At 43.4% G+C, this 21,210-nt stretch overlaps 1 protein-coding gene across 2 annotated transcripts in view; it reads right to left on the minus strand.

Annotated features, from left to right (window-relative positions):
* Window positions 1-21,210, minus strand: part of ALMS1 (ALMS1 centrosome and basal body associated protein) — a 69,247-nt gene that overhangs the window by 39,489 nt on the left and 8,548 nt on the right. Inside the window, exons 2-5 of one of the 2 annotated variants that reach the window (XM_033161026.1) lie at window positions 18,402-18,536; window positions 17,734-17,929; window positions 6,854-6,974; window positions 4,125-6,390 (exon numbers count right to left, since the gene is read on the minus strand). In XM_033161026.1, the coding sequence (XP_033016917.1) occupies window positions 4,125-6,390; window positions 6,854-6,974; window positions 17,734-17,929; window positions 18,402-18,536 (2,718 nt within the window). Of the gene's footprint in view, window positions 1-4,124; window positions 6,399-6,853; window positions 6,975-17,733; window positions 17,930-18,401; window positions 18,537-21,210 lie in introns of those variants that run through there. The other variant, XM_033161025.1, reaches the window with a different exon arrangement.

The raw sequence follows: 21,210 nt of genomic DNA on the forward strand, positions 1-21,210 counted from the left end.
AGTAGTAGTAGTAGTAATTTTATTATTTATACCCCGCCCATCTGGCTGGGTTTCCCCAACCACTCTGGGCAGCTCTGTAGGATCTAGTTTCCCAGAGGTTGGCCACAACTGTACCTTCATTGGTAGAGGTTGTTGTTGTTCAGTCGTTCAGTCGTGTCCGACTCTTCGTGACCCCATGGACCAGAGTACGCCAGGCACGCCTATCCTTCACTGCCTCTCGCAGTTTGGCCAAACTCATGTTAGTAGCTTCGAGAACACTGTCCAACCATCTCATCCTCTGTCGTCCCCTTCTCCTTGTGCCCTCCATCTTTCCCAACATCAGGGTCTTTTCTAGGGAGTCTTCTCTTCTCATGAGGTGGCCAAAGTACTGGAGGAAGTACTGGTAGAGGAAGGTACTATAAAACTGAGAAACCTACTTTCATGCTCACAACTGTATTTAACTGGATTCGGATATGGTACAAGCATACATGTGTGTACACACACACACACACACACACACGCCCCTCCACATTCCTTTAAAAGCCCAAATAAGCTAACACTTCACAGCCCTTTTTTCCAGCATGATTAAAAGCCCTTCCACAGCATATTTCTTCCTTGCCAGAAAGGCATTAATTTCCTGATACCTAAACTATATGTGGAAATGAAGGCGAAATCACAGAAGGGAAAATCTGTCATATCTGTGTATATTAAATGCATGGTTTATTCTGGTAAATCGGTCCTGGCACTGATTTACAAGACAAATTCCCTCAAAGGCTGAAGGCAACGTGGCTGAATCTCAGATGCCAACCACAGGTATCCAACGAACATTTTTGTCAGGTGTAAAATAAACCCCCAACCTTTAGGTATTTCTCACAACTCTTAATGAAAAGGTGCCAGGCCACCTTTTCTAGGCCAATAGGTGTCAAAAAGGGAAGAGTCTCCCTTGTCTAGGCACTGGTATGCAGGGATTATTACTCTTTTGGACAGCATGACTTCCAATGAAATGGGCATTACATCTGAAGGGAGATTTAGCTCATTTTCATCAGGAACAGGGACTCACCTGCTCTTCCCTGCCCTGAAGTAGCACCAGGCTGGGGGAAATAATGGCCACAAAATGTGCAAGACTGGGGTGTTGGGGGGAGAGTTATGAACATGTATTCTTCCAGTTCCCCCTCCAAAGCAGGCCAGGGCATAGATGCACAAAATTACATTTCCCCTTAGAAAGGGTCTGCATATGCCAATTGCCATGTTTAGAGGTGTGACAATCTCTGAAATGAGATACAGATACTATAAAGATATAAACCCAAACTAAACTCAACTCAAAACCAAAAAATCAAAAAACGGGGTGAGTGCCCCTAAATAGCTATATAACAAATTAAACCTAAACATACACAAATAGTAAACTAAACTGAAAACCCTAACGAGATGCCGGCTCTTTACTCGTTTCACTGGATGTAGTCAGTTTCCTCAGAGGGAAATTAAATTCTAGAGACTAAAGGAAGAAAGCTTTCAAAACTGCAAAAAAGTAAAGGACTGGAGAGCAGTAGGGGGAATTTCTCCCAAACTGTTTAATACAAATTAAACACAGGTTAGCTAACCTAAATGGTGTAAATACCAACAAAACTCATTAATCTGAAAACATGAAGCCACACGGGCTCCTACAACAAGCTACTAAGGATACATGATCAAGACTGTGTTTAATTTATAGTATCTCTATCTCGTTTCAGGGATTGTCACGGCTGAGGCTTTATACTTTTTTGGTCATTATATCCCGTGACTGTTTTTTTGTCTTTATGTTTAGAGGTGTGGAATTATTTCTGAGCAGCTGAGGCTGATATGTGTGTGTTGCTGCACTATATTTGCAAACACTGGCGGGACAGGGTAGCATGCAGGCATTTGCTCTGGGAGTTAGGCTGAAAAGAAGCAAGCCACTTGTTTCCTTTCTGCATGGGTTTGAAAGGGAAGGAGGGAATAGGCTTGCTTTCTCTGAGACTAACTCTACCCACCCTGGGGCCTTTGAACTGCAATGGGGGTGGGTTGCCCCCCTCTAAGCCATAGGGGAGTTAATGGAGCCCATCTGCTCTAATGCAGCAGCTTTTGGATCAAGTGAAGGAGCTATAGATATCCCCAACCTAAGTGTGCATTCTACTGCAAGCAGTGTAAACAGATCACATTTCCACAAACAGGTAGATGCACGTTCATGTCTGTGGGTCCTGCTCCAGCAAGTGATCAGAACATGGAAAACTGCTTTCTCGCTCAGATTGCCTTAGTTAGACCTGGCAAGAAGATTGGTGGGGAGGGAATATAAAAAGAGGAAACCTTTCCTCATCTTTGTCCTGCCCCTCTTCTGTTCTGTGCCATTTGGGGTGAGGTGGGGGTCCTACATTTCTTGATGCTAATTCCGAAGACCAAATTGTTACACCAGGAAAATCTGGCACCAAAAAAAAGGTAACAGGGAGAGAAAACTGCTTATTCCAAATGTCTCACAAATTCATAAGTGAGCATGTATTTATTCCAGGAAACCAAAAGGGCAAATATTAACAGGCAGCCACCATCAAAGTAATTCTTTTATTACCAAAGACCAATTTTCAGGCACTGCTGTTAAAAAGGCAGGTGGGCATGCATTCCATGTCAGCAGTTTGCATGCTTTCATGCTAGAGATAACTTGAAAAGAATAGAATATTTATAGGGTCTGAAATGTGCTTTGCCAGGAGTTTGTTGTACCAGCTTCTTCTGTTGTTAGAGACATGTGGGTGTGAATAATTTTCTCCCTTAGACTCCACTAAAAGCTGGGCTTGTATCACAGAGTAGATTTCTGGCATGGAGTATCACAGTATGTCTGCCCAGAAGGAAGAGACTGGAAGGTCACAGACAGCTCTTCAATGCAATAGTCAGAAAACATTAAGCTCCTCACCACTTAGCCATCCTGTCTTGTTCTTCTCATTGCAAAGACACTGATTCACTTCTTCTGTCATGCCAACAAACTCAGCATATGCCCTATACGATCCATCTTACAAGGAATGGCTTGTGCATTCGTGTTATACAACAGTCCTCACCAAAAGACCATAAGGCCTCAGTTTAATGTACATAATTTGTCCAAAGCTGCCCTCCTCTCATCTACCCTTGGAAAGAAATTGGGCAATTTACTATGCCACAAAGGAAGACGATTTTTCAGGCATTTTGTTTGAAATGCTTCAAAATGTGACACATTGAGAAGAACAAGAGCAGAAGGGTGGATTAGCAGATTAGGCAGATAAGGGGGGGGGATCAGGAAACCACTTATGAAGCTATTTTCTTTGAAAAAGGAACTAATTACTTAAGTTATTAATTTTTTTACCACTCCAAAGTATATTTTTCCCATTTCCTATGACAATGCTGAGGTCAATATATTTTTCACTTTTTTGTCCTTTTTTCATTTTTTTACCACAATGGTGATGGTTTCTAATTTACAGTTTTATTTTTCCTATTTTCAAAGTGACAAAATATATATCCTTGGGCACCGTAAGGCAGTGGGCACATCCAAAAATGTCTGGGGTAGAAGATTCTCTCTGACACGCTCAATTTTGTACATCCCTATTTGAGGGATATTTCAACTCTGAACCTCCTATCTGCCATGGTAGAGTCTAGTTTCAGTCCCTTCTACAGATTTAACCAAATAGTTGCTGTTTTGGTATAAATTCTACCTATGTAATTAATTACGTTCTTGAAGCTACCAACATGAGTTTGACCAAACTGCGGGAGGCAGTGGAAGACAGGAGTGTCTGGCATGCTCTGGTCCATGGGGTCACGAAGAGTCGGACACGACTAAACGACTAAATAACGTTTGTATGTTTGATTACTGGCTCCTTGGTTTCAGTGCTAATGGCGATATTAGAAAGATCCAATTACCCCCACCCCCTTTGGTTCAAGACTCCTGTCCCTTCCGTACATGTGGAGATGAGGACTTCTATTTTGATGGAAGGAGAAGTATTTGGCAAAAAGTACAATGCACACCTGTCTCCAACGGTTAACAGACTAGAAAGACCCACAGGAATTCATGCACATGCACTATAAATATACCATAAGATGAGATGGCTGTGGAGCACATGTACCAACTGTAACTGCAAACAACAACGTCTTAAAATACTGCGACAAAATTAACTTACAGGTATTCTTTCTTCGATGTTTATCTCCCTGTCATATGGAGTTTTGAATACTTCTTCCAAACTGCCATGCAACTTTCCAGAAACACTTGAAGATCGCATTGAAGAGCGTCTTGAAGACTGTCTTGAAGAATGTCTCAAGTCAGCACAGCTGCCTGTCCCAGGACTAGCTCTTTGATTCAAGCTATCTGGTGAAACATCACTAAAATGGCCCATACTGATCTGGTTGGTACAAGGAAGAAAACCTGGCAATTCTCTGGTATTATCTTGACAGCCATCTGTCTTTTCTTGGCTACCACTAAGAAAGTGGGCATCTTCTCTGAGGAGTTCAGCAACTCTTTCACTGGAAATAAAATTATCTGGATTTGGACCCCTTCCTCTAGTGGCACTTTCACCAATTTCTTCATCGCTGGAGACAGTGGAGACTAGAACAGCTGTATAATGTTGGGTATGTGCATCCTCAATGTTAGCATCACTCTGCTTGACTCCAGGCACTCCTGAAACTCTTCCCTTGTCTTCTGCTGGATGAAGATCTTCATTGTGGGACGCTTCATGACCTACTTCAGCCCTTGGCATCTCTCTGCTGATTGCGACCACCGAGTTTTCAGACTGAGACCTGGCAAGTGGTAGCACCTGTGGTGGGTTTTTATCATAAACATGCAGGTTGGTCATGGAGTTTGGCCCATAAAAAGATGCTGCCAGCCCTGCCTTAAGATCAGCCTGGCTCTGCTGCTTTAACAAAATGCAGTTCAAGGAATCTGCTATTGCACTGTAGGCCTTCTGCCTAGGAGAAACGCCACTTGAGCCATGTAAAGCCAAGGCATCAGACATCCTCTCAGCTGACTGACTCATGTTCCATGCCCCAACCTTCTCCATGAAGTTGAGAGAAGGTAGAGACTGAATCCTACCTTTAAGAGGATACAGAACATGGAGACCACCACTGTTTTCATCTTTTGACGCTTGTCCACTTTGCAGGGCAAGTGGCTCTCCCGCAGAGGGTGTGCAAGTATCCTCCAGAGAAGGTATGCGAGGCTCTTCCATGGAAGGAAGGAATGTATTGGAACAAGAGTTATTTGAGAACTCCTCGTGTAAGCAAGGGAGAGAAGACTGAAGAACAGCTTTCACCGGGTATGTCATAGCAGGAACTTCCCGAGTCAAGCTTCTAGTTGTAAAAATTCCCGGAGTAGAATGATGAACTGGATGAGCCAGATGTACAATGAATGATCCCTCATTAAAGGAAGGTGAAATTCCGACATCTTTATGTTCCCTCTCTATACTGAAGTCTGAATGCATTAATTGACTTTTGTTCCCCATCTGGATTTCTACCATGTTACAGATATTGCCATGCTCTGCAGCTACAAAGACTGGCTGGTGGGGCGCAGTGGCAGGAAGTTTAGCGTCAGCAAAAGCCGGAACAAGCTTCTTTTGCTCCTCAAATGCAGCTTCAGAAACATGCTGCAACTCCTGCTCGTTCAGAAAAGGGTCTGAAGATATCCCAGCGGTGATGCAAGAATCACCCAAACCCATCCTTTGTCCCCTGAAGGACACATTTGAAATGTCTGAAGATAATTGTTCTGAATTGCCGGCATTTCTAAAGGACTTTCCCTCCGAATAAGAGTGTACGTTCAACGAATCACACTCAGGAACAGTTCTTCTTTCTTGCCCAGGTGGTTCTACAATTGTTTCCAACTCCCTTTCCCCAAGAACCACATTTTCCATTAGCGGGCTCATTTCGTTTTCAACTGGATCCTTTCCCAAAACGCTTTTGCCAGACGAACTCTCGGAAGATAAGAAGCCAGAATGCTTGGATAACCCCACCTCTTTCTCCAGAATTTCAAGGAGGACAGGTGCTGGCACACGGCTGTCCAAAAGAAACAGATCCTGTCCCCAAGACTCATTCCGATGAAGAGACGTTGCCAACTGCGGCTTTAGCTGCTTCTGTGAACCTGGGATTCCAAAATTCTCATCGCTGGAGCCCAAGGTTTCAGTCCTCGCACCAAGGTGCTGTGTATGCTGCTCACTATAATGAGCCTGTTCCCTGGGAGTGGGCCCAGAAAAAGAAAGGGGATGCTGGGATAGACAACTGCCGAGGCTGGTATTGCTAGGTGCCATGGTGCTGAAAGCCAAGGGATGCTGAGACAGTTTAAAGTAATCGGAGAGAAGAGAAGAGTCTGAGCTGACATCTGTGGCTGCCAGCCGCACAGCTTCACTCATCCGCAAATGACTTGAAGACTCTTCGGAAGCAACTTTAGAAGCATCTGGAGTCCCTCTGAAAGAGAATTGGGGGTGGGGGCCAGAATTACAACCCTGCGCCTTGGACCCAGAGAGAAAAGATTTCCAGGTTCAACACAGCTCAACATTCCCCTTCAAAAAGGTATTTTGATAAGGCACTGTCTCTGACAACATACAGGCATGATTTTGTTACGATGAGCTTCTGGCTTTCTAATGGTTTGGGGGGAGTGAAGGTGGACCCCTTTGGCTGAAGCAGCACTAGAATCAAAAAGCCAGTGGTGGTGGAGCGGTTGAAGTGCTGGACTAGGAACTGGGAGAGCCGGGTTCAAATCCCCGCTCAGCCATGAAGCTCACTGTGTTGACCTTGGGCCAGACGGTCTCTCGGCCTAATCTACTTCACCGGGTTGTTGGGAGAATAAAACAGAGAGAAGGATGTGCACCATCTAAAACAACACAGTAACAGAGTACAAGAGAACAGTAGAACAGTAGATTTACCCCACCTCAAAGGAGCAAAATCTGTTCCAGTTTGCTGAAAGAGGGTCTCGTTGAAGAATGTTCGACCTTGCGTTGAGTATGTTGTCATCAGTGGGAGATTGGGAGAGAGGCGACTGTCCTCGGCTTCTGTCAAAATTACAAACACCATGGTTAAGTGGCAAGACTGAAAAGTCATGGCTTGCTAATCAAAGCCTTACTAATGCAAGTGCCCTGCCAACTGGCAGGAGCTTAAAAAACCAAATGTGGTTGGAAATGTGTAATACAGCAACTTTAAATGGCTAAAGATGAATCAGACTGAAAAGCACAGATTTCACATATGGTATAGTCATTTCTAACATTAAAATAAATTTTATAGTACAGCTTTAGGGGAATGTGTGACATTCCTCCTCTTAGAAAAAAACCTCATATGTCTGAGAGAAACATTTACGTGTATGTAAATCAATGAACTTTGCCTCCCCTTTTGAGCATACACCAACTGGAGACTTGATAATCGTTAACATCTATAACCTGAAATTCTGCCTATATTTCAAAGAAGCTCATGCACATATGCCCAATCTATTTTTGGTGGTTCCTATTAGCTGTTCCGCTCTTCTGAGGAAGGCAACAAGCTTACTTAAAGAAATTCATTTTTGCCATTAACTCAGCAGGAAGGATTATTTTAAACAGTACAAAAAGAGTTTTAAATCTTTTAATGCAAAAAACAACCAAGAAAACCCAAGCTTCACCAAGTAGGATGATCTAATGCATAATGGGTCAAATGAAATGCAAATTAGAAATCAATGATTTTTTCCCATCACATAAGGTCTTAATGGATGGATTTCTTATCGGTTTCTTTTAAGCAGCAAGAAAATGCTTCAATAATCATAAAAATGTTGATGCAGAAGGTCCCCCCATCTATCCACAGTCTGTAGAATAATTTGATCATAGAGTTCCTTGGCATCCATCTGTCTCGGGAGACTATGGAAGTGTGCTTTTGGGGGTGAAGTCAAACTGTTGGAAGGTTGCAGTGCCTGCCATGGCCGTAGAGAACGATACGGGAGAGACATGTTTTGTTGCAGCTGGGGCAGATGAAGGCAGCCTTCGTGTTGCGTTTGAATAAATCTTTGTGACACAGAGTTGGTCTGCCAATGGGCCCAGTGCCTGAAGCCAGCTCCCCATAGAGCATGTCCTTGGGGATCATAGAATATGTTTGATTTTGGAGAACACAAAGCCTACGGCAAAGCTTCGTAAGAAGCAAAAAAGATGCAACACAAGTGCAGTCTCTCGCCTTCCAGCTTTTGGAAAAATGTTTTGTATGTTTGTTTGCTTGTTTTAACAACCTACACCTTGATCCAAATCTCGTAGATCTATCCAGGGCCAGAAAAGAAAATGCTTTGGAGGCTGCTATTTTACCTTTTAAACACAGAATTCACCAACTTAAGCTCTTCCGTTTTCATGTTTATTAAAGAAATGTTCATGTAGCAGGAAAGGCTAAAGAAACCAAGTCACATGGAAGTGCCTGGGAACCTCAGAAGCCACAACTGGGGTGAGAATGGGAGATGAGAGGGCAGTGTTGGTGATGGGGCTCCAATGCTTTGGGAAGGTCTCGTCCCTCACCCTTGGGGATTGGTCCTGCAACTTATGCCCATTTCTGTCTCCCTGCTTGCACCACCTCCTCCTGACCACCGGTCAAGCCTGCCAAAATATTTAAAAGAGCTTTGGAAACGTATCACACAGAAGCAGGTTTGTGCAGGTTTCCTTCATTTTCAGAATGCATCCTGTTACGAAATGGAGGATTTCTTGGCCTGATACAGAATTTGAATATCCAGCCCAAGGTAAATAGGCTATAACCAAAACGCCATAAATAGCAATGCCTTGAATATGCCACTGTTTCCAAGAGCTTGCAACAGGCTAATATAACCTTGTATTGTGTTGTGAGTTTCCCAGCAACCAGGTTGCAAGTAAGAAAAAGCGTCAAAAACAAAAGGTCCATTTTCTGCCTCTCCATTCTGCTCTTTCCCCTTGCGTACTATACTGTTAAAAGGAACAAAATGTGCCTTATACAACTCAGTATTCTCTATTCATCCATCAAAATATTAATACTCTCAATGCATTTTATACAAAACGAGTCATTAAAAATAAGGGACAAAGGTTATTGTTGAATATAAAGATTCACACAGTTGTTCAATGTTACAGATGCTTTACAACTTCCCTATTTAAATGCTACAGAAAACACAACAGAGAATCTTGAGAAGCCTTAGAGCTTAATGCACTTAATATGGAAGACGTTTTTCAGGCCCTGACTAAGCGGAGCACATTCTCACGGAGCTATGAAAAGGGCAAATTCTGAGCCACAGGTTATCAGAAAAGGGAACAAAAATAAAAACCCCAGTAGAGTATCATAATGCCCTTATGCAAATATCTATGACATGGTCTGTGTACAATTCAGGTCACAATACCTCAAAAAGGGTATTATACAGAGGTAGAAAAGATGCAGAAAATGCAAACCAAAATGATCATGAGGCTTGAGCACCTTTCCCTACGAGGAAAGACTAACATTCGAGGCTTTTTAGTTTTAGAAAAATGGCAGCTAAGGGAGGACAAGCAAACACTTGCAGCAAGAACTAAAAGCAAGCCTGTGTCCTCAAGTCTTAGGATATGCTTCATCGCTGAATGTTACAAATCTTATCACAGACCACCTCATTTCTTAGGCCAAAATACACTTCCGTATTTTTAAATGAGTTAACCAGGGGCTTGGAAGAGGACAACCTAGTAGAGTCAGACGTATGTCGGGCAGAGAAATTCCTCCTTCCCCAGAATATCAAACTCCCAAGCAAAGGATGCTTGAAACACAACCAAGTTTCACCACCTCACATTTCAAAACAAGGTCAGCGAATCAAACCAGAGATGGGCAACTTCTTCAGCATCTCAAGACAGCGCTGGAAATCTCATGAGCTGGAATACGGCAGCTAATTTCACATTAGGCCATGTGAATAAAGCTCATGCAAAGATGGCCGGCTGCCAGTTGTAGCTGGAAGGCACTGTGCATTTCTTCCCTTAACACAGGGGCAGACAACAAGTAGTGGATGTCGCGAGACCCAAGACCTCAAAATTGCAAATTCAACCTTTCAGATGTCACAGAGTTTGAACGCATGCTTTTTAATGCATTCCCTTCTCCTTATGCCTTGAATATAGTGGGCCTAAAACTGTGTTACTTGCCCAACACTTCCAACCTGTCAGGGAAAGAGTGCCTCCTCGTGAGGAGGAGGGGGAGAGAGGGCAGCAGCCCAGAGATGGGGGGAGAGAAAGTGACTCATCAAGGGAAGAGGGTTCACTGTGTTATAGGGAACCGCAGCCAATAATCTCCACGGACACTTCATCCTGACCCAGTCCCCGTCATGAGATATCTCCTGAGGAAAGAGAGGTGCCAGGGCTTGAGAGGGAAGGACAGAGACCCAGCTCCGTCAGCCACAGACCGGCGGAGGGTGAGATGCCAGTTCCGGAGGAGGACCAGCAGAGAGGGGGAAGAAGGCGACGCAGACGTCATCTAAGAATGCCAAGGCTGTGGTGTTGGCGGGCAAACAGATGCCTCCCAGTTCCGGAAACTGATACCGATTGAGCAGACATGTTTTGCAGAGCTCTTGCTGTAAATAGCTAAGGCACAATAAATAGTTATAGTTAAGGCAGGTATCGGTGGTTACTCATGAGCAACACACTACAAAGGGAATGAGACCCTGACACAATCTATCTTGTAGTGAGGTCCAAGGTCTTTGTACACCATTATTCGCTTCTTCAAGGTATCTGAAGAAGTGTGCATGCACACGAAAGCTTATACCCAGAACAAACTTAGTTGGTCTCTTAAGGTGCTGCTGGACAATTTTTTTAATTTTTAATTTATTTTGAATGCGTCAGACCAACATGGCTACCTACCTGAATCTAGAACCATTATTCGCTGTTATGCCTCCTTCTACAACCTGGTTAAAAAGTTACCCAGGATTTCGGCAGGATGGTACCCAAGAGCCCTTTCTTTGGAGCAGAGTGAGGGATGGGAAGAGGAACACATAAGCATTGCCTTTTCAGCCACCCCAAATCAGAAACAAGCCTTTCTAATCCATGCACAATACCTAGCCGTATTCTCAGAAACAAAATCAATCAGCTATTCCATTACACAATCTAAATCAGGTTATTCACAAGTTACACTGAAAACCTATTAAATTTTATGTTGGCTGGAAAAATTAATGGAGCTTTGCTTTTCTCTAGGGAACTGCAAAATCATCATCTCAACTCTTGCCGGTTGTGATGGTTTTGGGGAAACGTTAACAGCAGTGTTCTGTGGAGAGACCTATTAGGTCCCAGAGCAGCAAATGATACCAGTCACACCATCTTTGGGTGTCTGGTGCAAAAGAAGAGCAATTCTTCTTCCCACTGTCAATTCTGAAGGTCGCCTCCCTCGTTCATAGCTAAATTTACCAAGCAAGCAAACCTGATCCTGCATCATCTTACATCCTGCTGCTGACAAACGTGAAAGCCAGAAATCAGAATGCTGTTTGCTGAGCATTTAGAGGTGGAGGCAAAACCTGAGCAGAGCCCTTCTTTGTTTTCAATTCGCTACATTAATTAATGCATTACCATTAGAAAATACTTTTTCAAAAATAAAAGAAAAGAAAAAATTCTTTTCCTTAGAGACCAACTAAGTTGGTTCTTGGTATGAGCTTTCGTGTGCATGCACACTTCTTCAGATACAGATTGCATGCACACTTCTTCAGATACAGATTGTGGATGATGCCTCAATCATGATGTCATAATGAATACTTTTAGGAAAAAGAGGAGGGGGAAAACATTCCAGTATTTCCATATGCAATACAGCAAGGCACTCCCCTCCAACCTTTTGACACGCGACTCAACCATCTTACGTAGTGTACACACTCACTACTACAAGTATAGTCCAATGAATGGATAGTGGATAACACTCTCTTGGGAGTGAGGAAATGAGCTGGAAGTGAACAGAATCTTTCTTGGGTGGGTGGGAGGAGAGGCTTTCAGAGCAAAAGTGTCCCTTTCATTCATCAGTAGTTGCCTGTTACCTGGTTTGCTAAATATGCAGAATCACAATCACTCCAGTCATCTGATTTGGCATTTGCCTACTCCACTTGAGTAACACTGATCATGGACTACACCACTAGTTTTTCCACTTCCACTGACACCATGGGCCTCTCTATGCTCTCCGCACCCCATTCTCTATCCTGCCACTTCCATTTTCATTTCATTTTCAATTTGTATGCCGTCTTTCTATCTTACAATACTCAAGTCTCTCCCCTCACGGTTCTTCCTCCAGGAACAGCTTCCTTATGAGGACTCCTAGGGTCGGAGGGTGGAGCAAGGCAGGTGGAAGGAGGCCTTGCTTGATGGAGTCTCTCCCCTCACATTCCTCCATTATGGCAACCGCTACCCTCAGGGTGCAGCAATTAGAGCTGTGCATCCAATTTTCCCCTCTCTTAGTCAAAATGTTTTTAATGGCCAAGACCCTTTTAAAGCCGGGACTGAAGGGAAAATATATATGCAGCTGCTATAGCAAAAGGAAAAGAAAGGAAGAAAGATCGTTACGATGACTCACACCCAGCAAGCCATAAAGGCTCAGGGACAATAAGATCAAGGAACCCGGGGAAAGCAAAATCCCCAGGAAAGCATTGCCCTTACCAACCAATCTACCCCATTCCAATTTCACTGCAGATCAGATTCACAGGTTTTGACAGGAGCTCAAACTGCAAATGCATTAAAGAAAAGGAGTCATTAAGAGGAATTATATAAAGCTGTGGAAACTGATGTCTCACACAACGGCAAATAGGTTCCCTGGCCGAGTTAGCGGCATTGAACAAGAGAAACACTTTGATATATGTGCTGAAGTTGGTGGGGGAAGGAGTCTAAAGGTGAAGTCTAAAGGTGCTAGATAATGGAAACACAAAGCCCATCTTATGCTGCTCAAACCTAAGCATCTTTATGCGATTCCCAGCTGCATAGTTTCTCTACGCACCAGTTTCTCTTGCTAGCTCAAACAATACGAGCCCATATATGCTGCCCTGAGCTATTTGGGATATTAACAAAATAAACTATTGGTGCACATATAGTCAGTCACTCTGCTACGCACATGTTTAGATGGCAGCAATGCTAGCCACTAGAGCAGACAAGAGGAAGATCAGGTAGATACTCCAGGGAAGAACTAACACATAATCACAGTTCTGCAAGCACAGCGAGAGAATTATGCCCCATGTTCCAGTTCAAATCAACTGAAATGCTTAACTACCCATTATCAGATTCCGACTCTGTGAGCAATATTCACCGAACCATCCAGCAGTCACAATTGGAAATTCAAGCCTGCCAATGACTAAAAGCTGAAGCTAAACTGGGAGCAGGAACTGCCACCAGCAGTCAGAATATGAAGCAGCAGGGAGAGATCAGAGTGTAGGTGGCATATCGTTCTCAATGTCTTTTTAAAATTTCTAAAATGTCTGACTGCTACAAAGAAAGTGTACTATATAATCCAAATATAACACCCTTAGTCACATTATAATCATATTTTGCATATGTGTTCATTTTTAGCATTTACAGTTCTAAAGGGCTGCTATGTCTATTTTAATTCTGCCGGTACCCACCCTGGCTGAGTTGAGGCATGGTGTTACATAAGGAACAGGGCCCCGATCCAAAGCAGTTCTATGCCAAACGGCCTCGGTCCTGTATACCTGAAGGAGCGTCTCCACCCCCATCGTTCAGCCCGGACACTGAGATCCAATGCCAAGGGCCTTCTGGCGGTTCCCTCCCTGCGAGAAGCAAAGCTACAGGGAACCAGGCAGAGGGCCTTCTCAGTAGTGGCACCCGTCCTGTGGAATGCCCTCCCATCAGAGGTCAAAGAGATAAGCAACTACTTGACATTCAGAAAATACCTGAAGGCAGCCCTGTTTAAGGAAGTTTTCAATCTGTGACATTTTAAAGTTTGTTGGAAGCTGCCCAGAGTGGCTTGGGGGACCTAGCCAGATGGGCAGGGTACAAATAATAATAATAATAATAATAATAATAATAATAATAATAATAATAATATACACTCAGCAGCTTTGTAGCTCCTCTCTGTTCTGTAGTAGCCCACACACTCACAACCCCCTAAAGACTAGGGGCCCTCCAGACAAGCATCCCCTAAAGCAGTGTTTTTCAACCTTTTTTGGGCAAAGGCACACTTGTTTCATGAAAAAAATCACGAGGCACACCACCATTAGAAAATGTTAAAAAAATTAACTCTGTGCCTATATTGACTATATATAAAGTAATTCTCTTGAATTTTTCAATTTTTCCCACGGCACACCAGGCAACATCTCGCGGCACACTAGTGTGCCGCGGAACAGTGGTTGAAAAACACTGCCCTAAAGTATATGGGGCTGCTATTGGAAATGAGGGGAGATCAGCCACCCCACCACAATAGCCCTATGCATTTGGAAGCTTTTTACATGCACACACAGGCATGTCTAGATCCATTCACAAATACAGAATTTTCTCAGACCACTTGTATTCCCCTCATGGAGAGGCAGAGGTAACTGGGTGGTGCCAGTTACTGCCGGGTTCCTGTAGTCTGTCTCTCACTTGCACACTTTGGAAGTGACTTGCAGAACCATAGAATAACTGTAGAGTTGGAAGGGACCCGGAGGATCATCTAGTCCAACCCCCTGTGAGGAAGGAATCTCAACACACGGCCACCCATCCAATTTGAAACCGTACCAGAGCCTGCTTAGCTTTGCAAATGCACTAGCAATTAAAAAAATAATAATTCTGTGTGACCCTGACGATTGCCCAATAAAAACCTAGCTAAGTAATACTGATTAGAAAAGCTTTTAAAAAAGAGCACAAGCTCAAACTGGCACACACACAAACTTCACCCTCTTGATACCGCAGGGGAGGAAGAATTGTCATGAACCCTGCAATCCTGGTGGGTTCAAGGTGCAATTTGCTGTCAGGTGAAGAGGAGGGATGCACAAATGATGCTGTCAGTGGGGAGGGGCCCAAAGGAGAGAATGGGACCTCACCTCCTTTTCCCTTAAAGAGGCTGGGAAGGGGGAGGTTGAACAACTGGAGTGGGTATGAGGGGTTGACCTCCATCCCATCACGAAGAGCTTGGCACCACTTCTGCTGTTGGAAGCAGATCCACGGCCCCCATCTGGAGAACATGCACCACCCAGTCCACCAGCCTAGTGGCGAGAGAATTTCACAAGTGAGTGCACCAACTGCACCATGTCTTGCTTTCAAAAACTGGCAGGAGGGGGCGTGCCTATTTGTTGAGACAACATCACAGATTCCATCCAGTCTTGGACCCCTGATATTAGTGCCTCTGGCAATCTGTACCTGTAGTCTGACCTGAATAGCTGTAAGCCTTGAATAAACCTTCTATCTTATACACAAGTAAGCCCCTCTGTCACTGCCCTTGGGACAGGAGCCAGGACAACAATCTCTAGAAATTATTTGGCCTTACCATATGTTTCAACGGTAGAAAATAGAGGAGCACAAGAGAAAAACAGTTACTGGCAAGGGAGGGTTCTGATATATTTCAAGAGATGCCATCTAAAAGAACAGGAATGGGGTGTAAACAATCTGACTAATATGGACCAGTGTTACAAAGAGTGCCCAGAGTCTGTTTTAGGAACCTGCAAATTCAGTCTAACTGGGTATGGTATACATTTAATTTCCTGCATTTGAATCCTGTCTGTCATGCACACAGGGAGCATGTGGGTGGATCCTGCCTGCTCACCTTCCTTTTCTGGAACAATCAGCTGAAATGCTAATACGGAAGAAGTGTGGTGACAGCTAAAATGAATGACATTATGTGCTTTGCCCAGCTGGCTCAAAGATCTGGAGGTAGATGTATGATCTTGTCACCAAGTGAGCTTTCTTGATAGAATCCAGAATGCGGCAGCTACAGGTGATACTCAAAAAATTAGAGTATTGTGGGGTTTTCACCAGCTGTACGCCACAATCATCACAATTATGACAAATAAAGGCTTGACATCTCTCGCTTTGCATGTCATGAGTCTATCTCATATGTTAGTTTCACCTTTTAAGTTGAATTCCTGAAATAAATGAACTTTTCCACGATATTCTAATTTTTTGAGTATCACCTGTAGACTGGCGACTGGGAGTGACCACCGGGACCATATAACACCGGTCCTAAAGGATCTTCATTGGCTCCCAGTATGTTTCCGAGCACAATTCAACGTGTTGGTGCTGACCTTTAAAGCCCTAAACGGCCTCGGTCCTGTATACCTGAAGGAGCGTCTCCACCCCCATTGTTCAGCCCAGACACTGAGGTCCAGCTGCGAGGGCCTTCTGGCAGTTCCCTCACTGTGAAGCTACAGGGAACCAGGCAGAGGACCTTCTCAGTAGTGGTGCCCTCCCTGTGGAACACCCTCCCATCAGATGTCAAGGAAATAAACAACCATACAACTTTTAGAAGACATCTGAAGGCTGCCCTGTATCACGACGTTTTTAAGGTTTAATGTTTTAGTATGTTCTGATATATGCTGTGAGCCACCCATAGTGGCTGGGGAAACCCAGCCAGATGGGCAGGGTATAAATAATAAAATTATTTATCATCATCATCATCTTTTTAAAGTCATGCCACCTGAGGTCTTGTAAAGACATTATTGGTTCTTGTCCAGGAGTAATTCTTTGATTCTATGATTCTATGATTTAAATAAAATCATTTATTCTGCTTCTAGATGATAAATACCAAGGTCTACACACTATTTCTTAGTGCAGATAATAAAACTTTCCTCTTGCTTACTATAATGATGATTTGTATTTTGTTTGACCCCCCCCCCCAATTTTTTCAACTGCCCAACTAAGGTAGCCTTAAGAACTTTATGCCTTTTTCTAAGAAATAACAGACTAGCTGATACTGCTGGTGTTTATTACAGGTGAGTGATACCTTTATTGGTTTTTTTAAAGAACCTAAGGGAACTGTCCTATCTCTTAACAATAGGTATGTCTGTAAGCAACATTTTAATAAATGAACAAATCTGTATTTTTAAAGGTCACAAATATCTCTAACAGTACAGTCTACTACCTAAATTATACACGATGTTTCATTTTCTTACCGCAGCATAGGAAGCTTATATTTGATAAGAAATTAAGTACTGTATTGCCGATATATCAATTCCCTCACTTTAGAGGGAAAGGGTGACATTAACTGTCCACTTTTTTCCTTGGCTTTCAAAACTTCCAGGAGTTGCTGTCATCAGTACTGTGCCTGTTAGCACCATCAAATCCACAAAAATGGTGATGAAGTTTGAGATGCGACTGGAGCACAAGGCAGGGCACGACAGGGTACCTGTGGCAGTAACCAGCAAAATCCTACCATATTTTATACCAGCAAAAAAAAAAAAAATGCTTGCTACTTAAGCAGACTGGAATTTCAGCAGAGAAGCCACAGTAAAAGGCAACTGCACTCAGTCCCTTGTTGTCTTCTCCTAACTGTGAACTCTCAATATAAAACAACAGAACTCGAGATCCCCAGGATCAACACCTTGAAATTCCTCTGAATCTTGACTTCGCTACAAATATATATGTACATACTTTAAAAAAGGTCATTGATTATGAAAATAATTATAAAAGCAAATATTTAAGAGTGCAGTGGTACCTTGGTTTAAAAACAGCTTAGTTTATGAACAACTTGGATTAAGAACGCAGCAAACCCGGAAGTAGGTGTTTTGGTTTGTGAACTGTGCCTTGGAAGCAGAAGACGTTGAGTGTGTTCCATTTGTAAATTGAGTCCCCGGCTGCTATGGAAAAGCACACCTTGGTTTAAGAACGGACTTCCGGAACGGATTAAGTTCGTAAGCCAAGGTACCACTGTACTGTATTCAGAACATACCCAACAGCCGCGTGTGCGTCACATTGGGTGCTTGCTGCGTTCTGGAGTCTTCGGCGACAGTAATTGAGCCTTCCTCCATGCTTGGAAACTCTGTCAAGTCACGGGTCCCACTGCTCTGACCAAGCCTTCTGCCCAAGGCTGCTGCCAGGTTGCTTGTGTCTATTTCTACATGAGGCTGGTACCATGTTTTCATTTCCTGAAAGTGAAATATAGACCGGGGGGGAGGGAGAGAGAAATGAATGATTATTCAAGGCAAGCTTTAAAGAACCTATAATTTTCTCCAACAACTTTTTTTTTAATAGAGTGCATATGCATCAAAATATCTGATTGCATATGCATCAAAATATCTGATTGCATATGCATCAAAATATCTGATTGCATATGCATCAAAATATATGAAAGAAAAGACTCGAGGACCCCCTACCTCAGGTGGCCGAGTTCTCTGCCTCCAACTGGAGTTCTGTTAGGACCTTTGTTTTTTACGGGTCCTTTTGGTTGGTTTAGAGAGCCACTGTCTCCACCCCTCAGGCATGAAGAACACTGGGTGACCTTGGGGTACTCACTGTCACCCAGCCTAACTTATCCCACAGGGATATGGTGATAACATGCACTAGTGTGTGAATATTCTAGCTGGATGAAAAAAAATATGGAAAAGATTGCCAAGTTACCTGATTAGCAGTAGATCTATGTCTGATTGCTTCTCCCAAGGAGATACCACTGACATTTGAAACGTGAGTCCCACTGCTGCTTTGGCTTAATGGCTCTTCTTTCAGACCTTGACGTGGTGGCGTTGTTGCAATAGGCTGAAACAAATAGATCTTTTTAATAATGGTGGCTGGAGAAACTGGTATTTTGTCCTATTTTGTCCTGCAGGACCAATTAGATTATAAAGTTTTACGGAAATTCAGCAATATTTTATACTGCTTGCTTAAGTCAGTGAGGCAAGAGTTGAATACTACGTTGGAACAATGAGTTAAACGGCAAAATCCAATTATCTGAATAGTCGCAGGAGCACCCAAAATATCTCTCAGTATCCAAAACTCAGTAAAACAATACTGCATGGCCATCTGTCATGGATGCTTTAGCTGAGATTCCTGCATAGCAGGGGGTTGGACTAGATGACCCTTGGATCCCTTTCAACTCTACGATTCTATGCATCCACATATTATAAAAATATGCATTTTCCAGGCATGAAGAAACAATGGATGTTTAACAAACATATTGTTGAAGAGGCTGCCTTGTGAAAAGTTCCAGTTCTTCTCTGGCTTCTTAATATCATACCTCAAAAAGGTTAGGATCAGTCCAATAAATTTATCTTATACAAAATGCTTATTAACAGTACAGAAATTTATTTATGCATGCAACTACAGCTGCAAGAATGTAGTCCCGAATGGATGACTATGCAGAAGAATGGATGACTATGCGGAAATGGCAATACTTACCGGAAGAATAAGAAATCAAGATAACAAACTTTTTATAAAAGAATGGAAATGGCTTATTGAATATTTACAGATACCGGTAAATTGTAAACAGATAAAAACATTGGCAGGATCTCTTTCTCTGTTCATCTACCCAACTCAGCCCTTCCACCTGCATCCCAAAACTAATCTTCTTTCTGTTACAATTTCCCCTTTACCTTCGTGCCTACAAGCTGATGTAGTTTGGTAATTAAGCCAGTAAGCTTTTATTTTAAGAGTGAGGGTGTTGTTGTTGTAAAAAAAGAAAGAAAGAAAGAAAAAACGTTAATGGTCTGACATATCCTGTGCACTAGACAAGGCCCTCATTCCACCTTCCCACCTTAATTCCAGTTTATTGAAGGAACTGAATTGGATGCAGACACCACTCCTGGGCAAATCAAAAGTGGTGTGTGATGAAGCACGAACAATGAAGGCAATTAGTACTGGGTAAAACGCAAAAGGTATTGATTTTAGATATGTTAAGCAGAGGTAATTATGTGGGTGTTCTGAATGATAATCAAACAAAATGAGTGAAGCAGAAATTGCCTTCAAAGGGGTCTACAGAGAGCAGATGGAGACTAAAACAGAAGAAGAGTAAATCCACGAGGGAGGGGGCCGCATTTCTTTGGTTTTTTCCTAGTAGGGAGAAAGGCCAAATGTAATAGCTGTATTCTGAACTGAGCCTAGACATTGTGATCATACCACACCTCTGCTTTATGAATGCACTTGGCTCCCTGTTCTAGGCTAAATTCAAATTGCTGGTTTCAATCCTTCACGCCTTTTGGGGGGGGGGACCAGGAAACCTGAAGGATTCCTTGCCTCCGTACCTACCTGTCCATACTAAAAGACAGGGGCGGGGAACCTCTGGCCTGTGGGCCAATGTAGGCCTGCCATGGAAACCAAGCAAACGAGCACCTGTCTGTCTACCACAGGGGTAGGCAACCTAAGGCCCGTGTGCCGGATGTGGCCCAATCGCCTTCTAAATCCGCACCGCGGACAGTCCGGGAAACAGCATGTTTTTACATGAGTAGAATGTGTGCTTTTATTTAAAACTAGCTGTACCCGGCCATGCATTGCTGTGGCTCATTTGGTGAAATAAAAAAGGAAGATAGTAAAGAGAAAGCGCACGTTTGTAATACGTTTAATTTCACAATGCTTGTGGGTATACAATATTTTGTGTTGTTCCATTTTCTGTGGAGATACAGAGATATATTTACCCCCTCCGTACTGGAAGGAGACCCTGTTTTCGCCTGCCTCCCCACAGCTTCTCCCGCTGAACTGCCTCCCCGTTCCACTCCAAGGTCCCCCCTCAGACCATGCCTCTCCCAATGTCCCCTTTCTGTCTCCCTCAGAAATGGCTCCTTTCATTTTTCCAGTAAATATGTTGCTCCGCCCCCTGCACACACGACCCTGCTTTCACCTGCCTCCCCACAGTTTCTCCCGTTGAACTCCTGCCTGCCTCCTCTCCGTGTTCCCCCCCCCATAGTGAAAGGAGACCCCGTTTTCGCCTGCCTCCCCACAGCTTCTCCCGTTGAATGCCCGCCTGCCTCCGGTAAAAATGCTAGCTCCGCCCCCGCACACACGACCCCGCTTCGTAAATCAGAAGCATTGAAATGAAATTACCGTGTGCTGCTTTTACGTCCAGCAGATGGCGCTGCTTTTGCCTAAAATCATGTTTTTACCTGTCACAGGTGTGACATCTATATAAGATAGTTATATAAAAACACTCCCCTATTCGAATGCAACGTTGTGTCAAAAATTCAAAGCAATCGGTGAAGGACTTTCTGAGATTTTAGATTTTGAACAAACAAACAAACAAACAAACATTTTTATTTATATAGATGCATCTCTGGGTTGTTTGTGGGGCATAGGAATTCGTTCATTATTTTTTTCTTCAAAATATAGTCTGGCCCACCACATGGTCTGAGAGATGGTGGACCGGCCCTCAACTGGAAAAGGTTGCTGACCCCTGGTCTACCAGCTATTACCAGACAACCGAGCTGTGATGGCAAGGAGTTCT

Source organism: Lacerta agilis, chromosome 9, assembly GCF_009819535.1.
Source record: "Lacerta agilis isolate rLacAgi1 chromosome 9, rLacAgi1.pri, whole genome shotgun sequence".
In the NCBI taxonomy this organism is placed as follows: Eukaryota; Metazoa; Chordata; class Lepidosauria; order Squamata; family Lacertidae; genus Lacerta; species Lacerta agilis.